This window comes from Rhinopithecus bieti, unplaced genomic scaffold (assembly GCF_001698545.2).
Source record: "Rhinopithecus bieti isolate Rb0 unplaced genomic scaffold, ASM169854v2 scaffold_6151, whole genome shotgun sequence".
NCBI classification, from domain to species: domain Eukaryota; kingdom Metazoa; phylum Chordata; class Mammalia; order Primates; family Cercopithecidae; genus Rhinopithecus; species Rhinopithecus bieti.
The window spans coordinates 441,876-457,187 of record NW_016805238.1 but is presented as its reverse complement, the minus strand read 5'-3'; the positions used below and the strand labels follow the sequence as shown (position 1 = coordinate 457,187).

General features: G+C 34.9%; 2 protein-coding genes across 6 annotated transcripts in view; one reads left to right on the top strand and one right to left on the bottom strand.

Annotated features, from left to right (window-relative positions):
* The window catches only part of LCORL (ligand dependent nuclear receptor corepressor like), a 186,720-nt gene extending 177,364 nt beyond the window's left edge, over positions 1 to 9,356 (top strand). For 4 of the 5 annotated variants that reach the window (XM_017871762.1, XM_017871765.1, XM_017871763.1 and 1 more), the window contains one exon: positions 4,672 to 4,756. Coding sequence is in view for 1 of the 5 variants with exons in the window: in XM_017871767.1 (XP_017727256.1) it covers positions 4,672 to 4,852 (181 nt within the window). In the remaining 4 variants the exon portion in view is untranslated. Of the gene's footprint in view, positions 1 to 4,671 lie in introns of all 5 variants that reach the window. The other variant, XM_017871767.1, reaches the window with a different exon arrangement.
* Positions 7,045 to 15,312, bottom strand: part of NCAPG (non-SMC condensin I complex subunit G) — a 32,391-nt gene continuing 24,123 nt past the window's right edge. Inside the window, exons 15-21 of the mRNA XM_017871768.1 lie at positions 13,214 to 13,395; positions 12,730 to 12,904; positions 10,716 to 10,877; positions 10,344 to 10,482; positions 9,866 to 9,952; positions 8,157 to 8,226; positions 7,045 to 7,251 (exon numbers count right to left, since the gene is read on the bottom strand). Coding sequence (XP_017727257.1) covers positions 7,128 to 7,251; positions 8,157 to 8,226; positions 9,866 to 9,952; positions 10,344 to 10,482; positions 10,716 to 10,877; positions 12,730 to 12,904; positions 13,214 to 13,395 — 939 coding nt within the window. The 3' untranslated portion in view covers positions 7,045 to 7,127. The remainder of the gene's footprint in view (positions 7,252 to 8,156; positions 8,227 to 9,865; positions 9,953 to 10,343; positions 10,483 to 10,715; positions 10,878 to 12,729; positions 12,905 to 13,213; positions 13,396 to 15,312) is intronic.

Genomic DNA, 15,312 nt, shown 5'->3' with positions numbered 1-15,312 from the left:
TTTCTCTTTTCACCAAAATACGCAGTAAACTAAGCCTTTGTATTTGTATAGAGCTCCTTATGGTTTTTAAAGCATGCTAATTGGCTCTTATTAAATTGTCAAACCTCTCTAAGATAAGGCGCGAAAGTGTTTTTTTGTTTGTTTTTTGTTTTTTATGAAGAAAATGAGGCAGGAGGTTAAGGTTACTTGTCCAGGGACATTATTATTGTGATTATTGTCAGAAATTGAGCCCAGGTCTTTACGTTCTTTTCCCCAACTCTACTCTCAAGAGTACCACTGTATACATACTATTGCTGAGCTTTCATTAGAATCCAGGATATAGACATATAAAGTCACTTTCTCAGATGACTTAACTGCTACTGCTTTCAGCTTTCTAATTTTATGAAACAGAGAAGCCATGACATAGAAGTGATAAATCTGATGACATAGAATTTAGAATGGATTCACGAGAAAATCAACATAAGGAGATATAAACTGGATGCGGGGGAGGAGAGTGGGATCGCAAATCACTATAGAACAAAGGATTAATTTTCATAACTACAAGAAAAAGATTATCCTAATTGGCAAAGAACACATAAAAAGGGAACACAAATGGCTTCTAAAACATTAAAATATGCTTAACCTTATTCATAAAAGAAATGCGAATTAAAACAATGGTATGCCACTTTTTAACATCAGATTTTCAAAGATCTGTAAGTTTTATTACACATTATTGGTTAGAGGAATGAAAGACCTTTTCACACATTGTTGATCAAAGTGTAAAATGGTACAGTCTCCGAAGAGCACTTTGATAATATCAAAAATGTAAAAGCACCTTTTGACCCAGCTTTTCTACTCCTCATCAACTCTATAGATATACTTGAACACATGCAAGAATATTCAATGCATCATTGCTATTTTATGCAATAGATTAAAACAGCCAAAAATTCTGTCAATTGAGGACTGATAGTCAATGATGATTTAGCCATAAAGTAGAATTCTATGTAGCTGTTAAAAGACTTGAGTATTCATTTTACAAATATGAAACAGTATCCAAAATATATATTTTAAAGCAAGATACAGAACAGTATATAGAATGGTAGAATTGTGTCCAGGGAGAGAGTTGAAACACAGATACCTACATATTTCAATGTGAGGGGACTATCTGAAGAACAGACAATAAAATGGTAACAATAGTTGCCCCAGAAGAGGGGCTAGAAGCACCGATAGACTTCTTCCCATTGTATGACATTTTTCACTGACTGATTTTTTTTTTTTTTTTTTCCCTGAGACAGGGTCTCACTCTGTTGCCCATGCTGGAGTGCAATGGCACAATCTCAGCGCGCTGCAGCCTCGACCTCCCAGGCTCAAGCAATCCTCCCACCTCAGCCTCCTAAGTAGCTGGGACTAATATTTGTACTGTTTATAGAGATAGGGTTTTGCCGTGTTGCCCAGGCTGGTCTCAGACTCCTGGGCTCAACCAGTCCACCCACCTCAGCCTCCCATAGTGCTGGGATTACACGCTGATTGATGTTTTTAATTTTGCAAATGTATTATCTATTTTAAAATGCACAAGACAAAAAAACTCTACAAAATGGCATCAAAAGTTGAGAACATTTATTTTCACTTTGTACAGATGTGTATGATTATACGGCAAATTCCTGACATTAAACCTAACTAGTCAAAATTTTAATTTCCAAATATAAAGGAGTATTTTTTTTAAATCCTCTATATTGCATACTCTTTGAAAGCACTGACTGTGTCCTCCTCATCTTTATATCACAAAAGCACTTTCTGAGGTATTCAATAAATGTTAAATAATTTCATTGACTCTGGTGTTGAAAATGGAATTGAAAAGTCTTGATTAAGCACTAATCAGAGAACCAGGTTCTTATGTTAGTCCACATACATCTGGTTTTAGAAGACCTGAAAAAGGGGCAGTTTATTTTCCTACTCTCTTAAAAAACTAAAATCTGGCCAAGTGTTGTGGCTCACACCTGTAATCCCAGTGTTTTGGGAGGCTGAGGCAGGAGGATTGCTTGAGGCCAGGAATTTGAGACTAGCCTGGAAAACACAGCAAGACCCTGTCTCTTCAAAAAAATTTAAAAATTATTTGGGTGTGATGGCACACACTCGTAGTCTCAGCTACTCAGGAGGCTGAGGCAGAAGGATTGCTTGAGTGCAGGAGTTGGAGGCTGCAGTGAGCCATGATGGTGCCACTGCACTCCAACCTGGGCCACAGAGCAAGACTCTGTCTCAAAAAACAAACATCTAGAAAGGTACTTTCTAGCTGTAATGTTCTAATGCCTCTGGTTCCAGCATTTCCTAAGATAGCTGTATTCTAAGAATTCTATAGAGCAGTACTGCCCAAACTTTGCATATCCATTGTTTTTTAAGTATATATGAATTAAATGTCAAGCTGTATATCAGTAAATTTAGTTTTTTTTCAAAACTGACATTTTCTCCCCATACATAAGTATAGTTTTGTGCACCTGTAGGATCTGTGTACCCAAATTTATAGTATACCATTCTAGAAAAGTTACCTAAGAAAACTGCCTTATGTTTTTGAAAAGGAAAATCATGTAGTTATTAAAGTATTCTTCGTCTGTGATGAAAACATCTTAGTCAAACAAACAGCAAACAAAACAAAATTTGTTTTTGTTTATGACCATGATTATTTGTTCTATGCCTTCATCTTCTTTTTTGGAGTTTAATACTTACTATACTTGCCTACCAATCTATCTTGATTAATATAATTGTGTTTTTATAGCTTGCCTTAGAGTTTCTCAAAAAGGTGTACATCAAACTTTTGCTTTGAAAATACAAGCAATGCAAATATGAAGACTAGCAGTCCTTGGAGAAAGGAAATGGCTTTATCTGAATTTTGCTAACTTGAAAAACAAAAATGAAGTCCCTGAGGACATTTTAATAATAATGTAAATTTTTTTCAAAATTCAGTTGATTTCTAATATGTATGAAAATATTGTATTTTGGATCTTTCATTTGTCACATATACTTTAAATATGTCATTTTTTAATCACATCTGTTTTAGCTTTTCAAAAAAGTGGTTTACTACTTTTGATGCATACTAAGCTACCTGGTAGTTTATCATTTTGTCTAGTATCTATACAAATTGAAACTGTATTCTATGGGACTGGGACTGTTTGGGGAGAATGCAGTTAGATATGTTAGTGGTGGTAAAACAGGATATAACGGATTTGGCTTATTGAATGGCATATGGGTTGGTTGGTTGAGGTTGCAAGGAGGGATCTACTGGAGTCTGGATGCTCCCATTTCCCAACTCTACCAAGTCACTTAAATATGAGACACTGAACCTCATTGCTAATAGGAAGATTTGTAGAGCTACAGTTCGAGAAAGCTTAGGAGTGATATAGTTCAAATTAATTAACCATAGTTAAATGTCAAGTGAATTAGAGAGCTGAATAGTTTATAAACATAAGGATTCACACCTGAATATGTGGACTGTAATACTTAAAACTAGGGATGGCATATTCATTACACAAAGAGTGGACTAGCTCCCCTTTTGAGTGTCACGTGTCTGTGATTCTGAAGAGTAGCACTCTGCTTCAGATGTTTCACAACAGGCTTTTATAAATGTTTACTGAATTTTTGAGTAATTACTATGTATTTAGCACTGTGCTTATCGTCACAGAAAAAATGTTAGCATCCTTTCCTTCTGATCTAGAGGGGGTTATCAGACTATTAGACATGAAACAATAGTTTAGAACCCAATAGTTCACTATCCAATGCAATGTTTTACTGAGAGGACGCTGAGAGATGTGAGATTGGATTAGGCATGGGTAAAGGTTTGGTTAAGCAGAGTGGTGAGCAAGGTTCCCTATGTGGGAACATTTAGGAACAGACGGAACTGTTCTCATGAACTTGTGGAATAAGACACCAGTCCAGAACATTAAAGAATAATGTTGAAGAGATCTGACCAACCTAATATAAATCCAAATAAGCCAACTTTCCCATTAATGTAAAAAATTATTTGAAATAGACAACCAGAATAAGTATCCTGTGGATGCCGCATGCTCCTCTGATGAGCTGGCCGTAAGTTTAATTCCTGATGATTTTCCAGCCTCATTAGAGAGCTAGTAGACAAGCATAAGGAAAAGAGAAAGGGCTGTATTCCAGTTCCAGGCAGGTGACTGTATGACCTCAGGCATATTTGTACTTAACTCGGAGTCGTCTTGATTTTATTGTTTACTGTGAGGATAAGCATACCAACCTTACTTGGCTTTTGCGAAATTCAAATGAGACAATACATGCGAAGGTGGCTAGAACATAACAGGCAACAAATGTCGATCCCTTTTTTTCCTCAAAGTGGCTCTCATCCTGATCCACAAAAGGGCAAGTTAAAAGGGTTGAATCCTGCCAGGCTCACAAGGTTAAATAATATCTTTTCTGATGTATACTGATGTAATCCATATATGCAGTGTTACTTTTTCAGTCATATGTGACTTCTCAAGTTACAGTTTACATGGCATTATTCATTGTATTTAGTTCAATAAGTAGGTGGGAGAGAAAACTGTTGTATTTTTCAGGATAAATGCTTTATGTACACTGAAGTTTAGAGGTCCAAACACAACAACTAAATGTTCTTTTACAAGGTTGATAATTACTTGGAAATTAAAGTAAAACTAAAATGCCTTACACTTTTTCTTCCAGCATGCTACAAATGAAAACTGATGAGAAACTGAATGTGTCTGATGGGAATACAGCACGTTGCCCTTTGAGCCCCGTTAAGATGTGCCTTAATCGTCCCATTGAATGGAATCTGAATTTGACAACAGCATCTCTAGCGAGCTGTACAGTTCATAACCAAAATCTCAAAAGTGAAGAGAAATAGATTGCAGTTCTTCTTGCACTATCTTTATTTTGTATGTCAATATTCCTTCTGAACAATAAGCATTTATCAATTGATCTTGAAGTATTTCTAGTCCTGTGATTTGTCTTTATATTAAATCATTAGCATTAATCACTTTGATTATATTCTTTGTATGTTTTTTACATGTTTTACATCAGATCATTGTGGAATTTTGTAGTATAAACGGATTTCGATGTTTCTCTTTTTAATGGTATTATGTGAATTTTTTATGCCCTAAGTTTAAATACGTAATTGTCCCCAGTTTTATTTCTGTGCACAAAGTTTTAATATATAACACATTGTGATTTATAGAGCTAGTATTGTAAAGATTTGTGATGACCTGGCCCATGAGCAGTTGTCAAACAGGAAACAGGTGGACACCAACTACCTCGAAGCACATTGGTGAAAGAAAAGGCAAAGGTATCTCTTAGAAGTAAATCTCCTTCAAAGTTATATATGTACAGAAGAAAACAAGTTGACCATAGCTTTTTGTCAAGTAGCATGTTTCCATTCACAGGAGAATGTGAGCTGATCAGTTCTTTGTCTGTATTTTAAACCTGTAAGTCTGTGGGCTTTAAGAGCAATGGCACAATTGCATGTTTACTGTTTAGCAAATCTGTGCCTCTTGGTAGAGAAGAATACTATGTGGTTTCTGTAAGTTACCAGTTTTGAATGAAAAAATGGTAAATGGATTTACATCTGTTTTATTGTACCTTAGCCTTTTATTTTAAAGGGATGACTTTTAAAAGCAGGACATTCCCTACCTTTAACTCTAATAGTGCAAAGCACAGTTTCAGCAATGGCTACATGACTGTGTCTAAAAACTGAACACTCAGAATACTAAAGGTTTGGTGCTTAAATTTGTTTTTCCCATGCCACAGAAAGCAAACTATGGTGAACCGCATGAGAACATGGCTTCTTTCTTTTTGGATAGCCTGGCCATGTGTGAATGGGATTTTAGTTTATTATGTTTCTAAGACTTTTCCTTACAGCACACTTAATGTACCTTTTCAGTCCTTCTCCCAACCCCCTGCAAATTATCTTTAAAATAACAATGCATAAGGAATTTGAAGCACAGGAGAACACAGAGCCAACAAACAGAATGAAGAACAATCATATATTTTTAACTGACTTTCTATCATTACCATTTTTCCTTTTGCTTAATAACTATCTTGCTTTGTAACTTTGACTCCTTTTATAAGTTCTATGAGGCACATATGTATAGCAATTTGGTTCTAAAAACCAAATTGCTCTTACTTTAGCTCTTACTTTAGCTCCATCTTAAAATTTCACTTTAAGTAAATGGCTTCTAATAAATAAGCCTAAAAAAGCACAATTCTTTAAACAGATCCATGTTAGGACATTTCTGAATAATAAAGAGAAAAGGTGTTTTGTTGGGTATTGCAGAAAAGAGGACCAGTTTCATACAGTACAAGTTTCATAAGTCAGGTCAAGTGTCAATTTCAAAAGACAAGAAATGAAATTGACATAGTGCTCATAAATTGGTAGCATATATAAAGAGAACTTCCTGTCACATTATTTTCCCACTAGAATTATTATCCACAGTAAATATTATTTTATTATGCCAAAAATATAGGGAGCAGCTTCATGGTTAATATACATTTATGTTGACACCTCCCTAACCCAGGAAACATTCACAAACAAGGACTCCCATATGCAAATACTTTAGGAAGAGAGATTTCCTAGGCAGATAGCATCATCAAAAACATTTTCACTGTAGGAATCACAAAATAAGATTGTTAAAATAACTGTTGAACGTTATACTGGTCTTCCTCACTGGTGATAAGCTCCTCCTAGCCAGTTTGTGGTACTTCCTTCATTTTCCCTTGACATGTTACTTGTTAAATATGTCCTCAGGCGGTTTCATCTTTGTTGATTCTGCCCATCTAAGTCATAAGCTTCTCAAATGCAAGCTACTAGCTAGTCACAGTTGAAAGTTTTCCATAATGACATGATTTTAAACATAAAGAGTTCATAAGAATCACTTGGAGAGACTATTTAAAAACGAGATTCCTAGGCCCTCCTCAAATTCTGATAAATCTGTGTGATGCAGATTTGTTCTGGACTATAATAACTGATGCTGTCCTAATGCTTTCATACAGGCCAAAGTAACATGGAAGCGCACAGCAGAAAATCTTCAGAAAGATGTAAGGTTTGTTCTGATTTTGACATGGTTAACTTTATTAAAGCAAATAACTGGATATAATCTTAAAGGATTCCACCTCCATCATCTTTCCTAACTTACATCTTCATTGAGAAATTGTGCAAAATTAAGTTTACTTTTTTCTAGCGCTGCTGTTTTGGCTCGTCTTGGTAGTCTCATCTTCATTTCTGATTCTGGTTCTGGAACTTCATGATCACTAAATAGATGTTGAAAATACACGAATTTAGATACAAGCTTTAAAACCAGTTTATTTATAAATAAAACTTTTTTGTTTCTGACTCACATTCTATCAGTGTGTAATTGATAGCCTGATTCCATTGACTTAGCTTAAAACTAAAATCAAACAATGTCAAAAAACACTGACTTGGCTATCCAGCAAAGTGAATCATGGAAAACCTAGCTAATGATTTTATATACTATAATGGAACCTGGTGTTATACAGGAAAAAAGCCACAGACTTGTAATGAAGCTTGTAATTAAACGAGGACCATAACTGTCCAAAAAAGATTTCTTTGAAACTCAAGAAGTGAGAAAAAAAATAAGTTCTCTTGATTTAAGCAATAAATTCCAAAAACACAGTAAAAAACAAGTTCCCCCTCTTGATTAAATTTAATCAAGATAGTGTGAAACTATGTACTGAAAATACACACAATACAATTTTGCCAATGAATACAAGACAGCTACCAACTTTCAGCTCTAACAGTGGCTTCATTGACAAGAAGCCAAAAATAAACACTCTACCACACAATATACCCAAATTATAGACAGAATTATTCTATCATTAAGTGTAGAGAACCCAAATATTATCAAAATCAAGAGTTGCTAACTGAAGAGGAGTCACATCATGTAATTAGAAATTGAAACAACATATTAAAGATAGCACTAAAGACCTTGCCAACTAATTGGCAAAAGCAAACACGCCGTAAGAAGTCAAATGCTCTTGATAATGGAATTTTAGACTCTATACCCAAGACAGCTATTTATAGTTTTCACTATCTTGTTATATATTTTCTCTCATTCACAAGAAAATTAGTTTTTTTCTACTTCTAGAAAGAAAAAGTGACGATAGGCCTCTATATATTCTAGACATGCATGGCATACCTTTCAGAGTCGGCCTCAGCAGTCTGACGCCTCCTGTTCGTCCTAGCTGAAACTGTCACTTTTCTCTGTCCTTGAAGACAGTATAATTCATTATCAGAATTTATTATCAGTTGCTTATTGTTTTTAATTTAGTTTCTAGGCTAACTACACCCTTTGTTTTCAACACAACAATCCTTTCAACACATGTATCTCCTACTTGTTCTAGCCATCTTGGTACTAGTTACCACTACCACAGAAAAAGGAACCCAAGCAAGATTAAAAATTTATTTTGTAAGCACTAATAATGAGTAAGGGAAAATAAGGAAATTTCAAGCAAGTTAAAAGAAGGCAAATTTTAGTTCAATGTATTTGAGGACAGAGTATATGAAAAATGTGTTATAATGAAGTACCTATATTATTGCTATAGCACAAAGTCTGTGGAGAGACTCATGAAAATTAAAGGTTAGAAAGGTAGGTTAGGTGCATAAACAGGTGCTAAAGAAACAGAACTTATTTTTTTCTTGGAAGGTGATAAAACAAATAGAACATTAATCAGTAAGGTAATAATGGCTTCTTGTAAAATAACATATACATGACCAATTCAAATATGTGTTCTAAAATATATTTCAATGTAAAAACCAGAACCTTTATATACTAGGGATTATAAGATTCTACTTACTAGAAATTTATAAGGTTAAGGAGTAAGACAAAGTTTGGCTTGTGATGTTTCTCATTTATAAGAAATAAAACAGTATGAATACATGAAGTTTGGTGTATTAAAAAGGATGGCGTTCTCATGGTGTGATATACCACAAAAAAAATCTGATCAAAACCAAACTGTTCAATGTGACAGTCTGTTTGAAAATTATATACTCTACTTCATTCATGTGGCACTTTTTTCTACTCCTTACCTGCTTTTACTAAATGGATTTATCCCCAAGAAAACATCCAACAATATGGGACTAACTTGGAACAATAGCCAACAATCGGCATTTAAATAATTTACTGGTTACAAAACAATATTCCAGACTCCATTTTAGAAAAAATTAAATCTGCATCGAAAAGGGCCTTAAAAAATAGATTTCTAAAATTAAAATCATGGTTGGCTCATGGGTGGGATTATTAGTGTTCCTTATAGTAGTTTGCCTGGATGTACTTTCTGATTCTTCTGTAATAAGCATGCATTGCTTTTGTAATGAGGAAATAATAAAACAATAAAAATATCTTGAATTTCAGATTTTTTTCCAAGTGATCCCCTAGTAGTCAGCATTTACTGTGCCAGCAGATCCCCTATTGTTGGATAGCCCTTGGGAAACAAGTTGCGAAAATATGAAATAAGATGGGAATAGAAGGAAAACAAAGCCCAGAAAAATGCTACAGGGATTTTTTTAAAATGCTTATTAGTTATATGAAGGACAGAACACAAATAACTAATATAAAACCATCATTTAACCAAATATTAATTTAACCCAAATTATCTCTTGTAATATGATGTTTTGCAGCATACTTCTTTCAATCAAAAGCACCTAGAGCAACACTGATTTTATCATCTTTAGATACAAGGCAAAACGGACATCCACTGAAAGAATTAAAAGAAAGGATACCAAAGACATTTAAAAAAAATCTTTATCCCTAAGGAAACAAAGATAAGAAAACTTGCAAAACAAGTATTTTTCATTGGAAGACAAAATTGAAAGCTTTTATCATAAGATGGTCAATCCATACACTACCTCTGTTAGTCTTTAGCTGAGTAGATTTTGATGCTTGGGTTGCTTTTCCACCCCTGAGAGGAGTCATGTATACTTCTTTATTCTTTTCTATTAAAGGGAATAATACAACAATATAAATAAGATAGCCTCATGAAATATTTTAAATTGTCTTTCTAAGTCCAGTTTTTATGAAACTGAAATGACAAAGTCCTTCTAACAGCTAGTGAAAAGTTATAAATCACCCTTTCGAAAATTTGAATGTTGGAAGAGAAGCAAAACTCCTAAAAAGATGGTCATATGTTGAGAAATGCATGCCAAAAAACATTTGAAAAGTAGAATAAACATTTATCAGTAATGCTCTTTCCCAAGAGGATTATTTAGAAAAAAATTTTCATTCATTTCTGATGTCCAACCAAACATGTTAGAGTAGAAAAAAATACGTCTCAGTAAAGATGAAAAACACAGAATCTTATGAATATTCTAGTCAGTATGCCATTACCATCTTCGTTTTGAAAAGTAGTTGTAGTCAAGCTGGCATCCTGTGCTACTTCAGCTTGGTCACCAAATTCTTTATTTCCTTTTTCTAACTGAATCTTGATTTTCTCCAAAGCTCTCAGACATGTCCTATCTTTTACTTGCTATAAAAGAAAACATTAATATTTTGTAAACACCACATTCCCTAATCTTCTTTGAAAACAGTACCAATACATATCAAATTGTTTAAAAACACTAAAGTATATGAAATTTATGAAGAAAATATTTCAAATAAGTCACAATATGCTAACATATGTATAATCTAATACAACCATGTCAATTCTACATGTATAAATATAAACACAAACTAATTCAGAGTAATTAGAAACTACTTTACCTCCAGAATCTCATTCAATAGAACCAGAAGATCTTTTGCAAGATGGCTACTGAGTTCTAAAGAACTCAAGGCTTTTGTATAGACTCGAATTTCTGGTGAGCACGGACTTGTTAAGATCTCATTGCAAATTTTCATAGCCAAATTGTCATGTACTGTTAAGGCCTAAAAAATTAAGAGAAAATTCTCTGTAAAATGAAAATGATTATGATTATTATATAGTCTTACACATCTAACAAATATTTCCAACTGTCTTGTCATAATCCCAAATATAAAATGTCTAAAACCAAATTTAACATCCGCCCTACCACCAAAATAAGCTCCCCTTCTTGACTTCTTGTAGTGGATGCTGTGATATAGGGCCCAGTTCCACTTCCTGTAGGAAAGAAGCACTCATCCTCCAGTTGCAGCATGTTTTGGAGGGTAGAAGTTCCCAGATGCAGTACTGATCCAGGCTGACGAAGGTAGACTTTGGTGGACCTTGTCCAAGATCACACCTCTTCTCCCAAAGATTTGTGCAAATCCAATGACTGGCCAATGCACAGGTACAGTGTCTCAGCTTGCCTCCATTCTGGACAACTCAAAGGAACATCCCAGTTCTGGAACTCCCTATGGGATTGGCTGGGGTCTTTGCTTGCATAGCAGTAGTTGAACTTAGTGCCATGCCCCAATCTACCTTCCTCACTCTTCCAAGATGCTGATCATGAGAGTACTCCCCAATTACACCATGGCAACAGCTCCTTTGAAGTCTGCTGTTACACATACTTAAGAGTTTGCCTGGACTCCTCCATCTTCCTTGCCTCTCAAGCTCTTTCTTTTAAATTCTTGTACCCATAGTTCTTTATTAGGTCAATTTCTATTCTTTCTACTTTCTACTATTACTTTCTAGTACTTTTTCTACAAGCGAATTACACAGATTTTTCAACTGCTTTCTTAATATTATTTTCTTTCCGCTCACCAGTTCATCTCATATAACCATCACTGACCACCAAATTAATCTTTCTAAGTGGTTTTCATGACATTAACCCTTTCTCATCATAAGCCCTACATAATCACCCACTGCAAATAAGGCCAACTCCAAATTCCCTACATTGGCCTTTAAAGCAATCTATAATCTACCCCCAATGTTCTATTCAGGATCCTTAGCCAAAATTATCTTTCTACAGTTCCCCAACATTTGCATAACCATCTACATATATCACCTTTACTAAAACATCCTTCCTCTACCCAAACCACTCCCCAAATACCAACAAGGCCTAACTGAATTTTGGTCAATGAGTTTTAAAACTAACGCTGTACTCATCATTCCTACCACATGACTCTTGCCTTTGTCTCAAGTCCTAAAGTGCTTAATAGCTCTATTACTGACCCTTGCCTAATTCTGCCTAATATCCTTTGTAATCTTATCTTACCAATAATATAAGACATATGACTTGAACAGAGTAGCCTATCACTAAATATCAAATAAAAGAGAGTAACACTTTCAACTTAATCTGTTAGTATCTGAAATCACTAATACATTAAATTTCAAAAGTAGTAACAAGTTTGACCAAATGCCATTAAAGGATTAAAACAACCCAGCTTAAGTTCAGTCTGTGAGTCAGTGTGCAGTTGGTTTATCTTCTTCGAATTAAAAGCCAAAAATTTGAAGTGAATTTTAGTCTTTAAATTCTCCTTCTTTGTGCCAGAAGCATAGCAGGTAAGCCAACATTTGAAGACTCAGTGAGTCCTAGATAACGTAGGTTATTATTTCAGATTAACAGTCAGTACTAAGTGGGCATGGTGTGGGTGGTAAATTTTTAGTAATTTCTTTTCAGTAGCAAAAATGTTAGCATTGATTACTTCTGTTTTTGTATTTCTCCACATTTCCCAAGGTCTTGTTTTTTCATGCTTTGTGGTAAATGCTTGAGACTGAAGTCTAAAGACCAAAATGCAGTTCCTCAGTATTTCAAGGGATCTTTGAAAGAGATTATTTTACCAAAACAGTGATCTGCGTGCAGTTACCAAAATCACTCACCTGATAATCTTGGGAAGTCTTGGTTTGAGGATTTAATCCACTTGGTCTTGTCAAATCTATGAGTAACTCAGCAACATTTGTGATATCAATTTCAGCTAAAGGAGAAGATGCAGGGGCATTGGCCAGTGTTTGCAGGGTTGGAAGAAAAGCTTCTTCAAAGCATTCCTGATTAGTCCTGTTGAGAAACAAATTCAAAGTATGTTGACAGAACATTATTTGATGAAGAAAAGCATGACTCCAAAAACTATTATGTATGAAATTCAAAACTACTATATATGAAATTCACTCATCAAGATAAAGTGCATTTTCATCCAGGAAAGAGCCAAAAATTCAGACAGATAAAATCTGTATCATTCTTGTCATTTTATCATTTATCTACTAAAGATAGAATAAGTATCAACCACAAAATATTATAGATATAATTCATGGGGGACTTGAATTTGATGTCAAGTCAGATTTTTGATTTATCAGTATGACTCAATACCTGCTTGCATAAGCAAAAACGGGGAAGAACACGCCGAGGCAATGTCGAAGTCGAACATCCTCTTCAGTCACAGGATTGTACCACAACAAAATAAGACGAGAAAGAATCCTGCTGCTGACCAAAAGCCCAGAGAACATCAGCTTGGCTAGTCCTTCCGCAGCTCCAGTCCTAAGTTCAGATACCTAACAAAGATGACATTCATTAGAAGAAATTTATTTGTATCTCCTTTTTAAGCCTCTCAATGTAGCCTGTCCTACAGTATTTTACATGAACCATCCAAAACCATTCAAGTTATTACCAATTCTTTAAAAGCACATAAAAAGACTGTTTCTTCACAGCTAGACTAACAATGTTAGACAAATCTAAAAGACTAGGAGACTAGATAAATGCTTAGTCTAGCCATGAAAAATTCAATTATCTTAAAATTTTTTAGAAGAACCAAAAACCTTTTAAAACTGTTGGAAAATAAAAAGCAAAACATATATTTAAATGCTTAGCATTTCTAAGACATAGAAAACCCTGGCCCCTGATATTAGAGGATGGTGCCTATCTATAAGCAAAAGCTCCATAGGTAGGAGTGGCAATTTGTCTGAATAATGGATAGAATGTGAAGAGAAGATGTTGAAACAGAAGGCATTCCTAGAAAGAGTAAACAAAACAAGTCTAGAGAAGACAAAGGAAAAGAAAACTGGATGTACACAGGCAAAACAATGAAGCTGGACCTTAGACCATATACAAATATTAACTGAAAATGCATTAACAGCCTAAATATAAAAGCTAAAGCCAGAAAACTCTCAGAAGAAAACAGGGATAAATCTTCATGACTTGGACTTCGACTGGATTCTTAAATAGGACACCAAAAGCAGAAGCAACGAAAGAAAAAAATGAGTGTATCTCCAAAATTAAAAATGTTTAATAAATCTAAGTATATTAACAAGAAAGTAAAGACAACCTATAGAATAAAAGTTACAAATTATACCTGATAAGAATCTACCACCCAAACTACATAAAGAACTCTATAAAGACAACCAACCCAACTTAAAAATGGGCAAAGGACTTGAACAGACATTTATCCAAACAAAATATACAAATGGCCAAGAAGCAGATGAAAAGATACTCAATATCACTAGTCATTAAGGAAATGCAAATCAAAACCACAATGAAGTAGCACTTCATATATACTAGAATAGCTATAATTTTTTAAAAATGGAACCTAAGTGTCAACAAGGATATGGAGAAATGGAAAACCTTCTACACTGCAGGTGGAAATTTTAAATGGTTCAGTCACTGTGGAAAACAACTTTGTCAAGTTCTCAAAAAGTTAAATGACTCGGCAACCCAATTCCTAGGTATACAGATACCCAAAAGAATTGAAACAGGTACTCAAATAAATACACATACACACCATATTCATAGTAAGCAGCACTATTCACAATAGCCAAAAGGCAGAAACAGAAACAGCCCAACTGTCCTTCAATGGATGAATGCATAAACAAATCACCATATATACATAAAATGGAGTATTCAGCTACAAAAAGGAATGAAGTACTGATACAAGCAAGATACCATGTGGATGAATCTCGAAAATGTTATGCTAAATTTAAAAAGCCAAACAGAGGTCACATATTGTGTGATTCCATTTATACAAAATATCCAGAATAGTTAAATCCATAGAAACAGACTGCAGATTGGTTACTGTCAGGGCTGGCAGAAGTAGGAATGAGGAGCAACTGCTTAACGAGTATTCATTTTGGGATGATTAAAAGGTTTTAAATTAGATGACAGAGGTGGTAGTTGCCTTTCATTTTGAAGGTACTAAATGCCAATAAATTGTTCACATTAACAGTGTTAGTTTGGGCCAGGCACGAGGGCTCACACTTGCAATCCCAGCACTCTGGGAGGCTGAGGCAGGAGGATCGCTTGAGGCCAGCAGTTCAAGACCAGCCTGGGCAACAGAGCGAGACCCTGTCTCTACAAAAAATTTAAAAATCAGCAGGCATGGTGGTACATGCCTGTAGTTCCAGCTATTCAGGAGGAGTGCTTGAACCCAGCAGGTGAGGGGGCAGTGAACTATGATCATGCCACTGCACTCCAGCCTG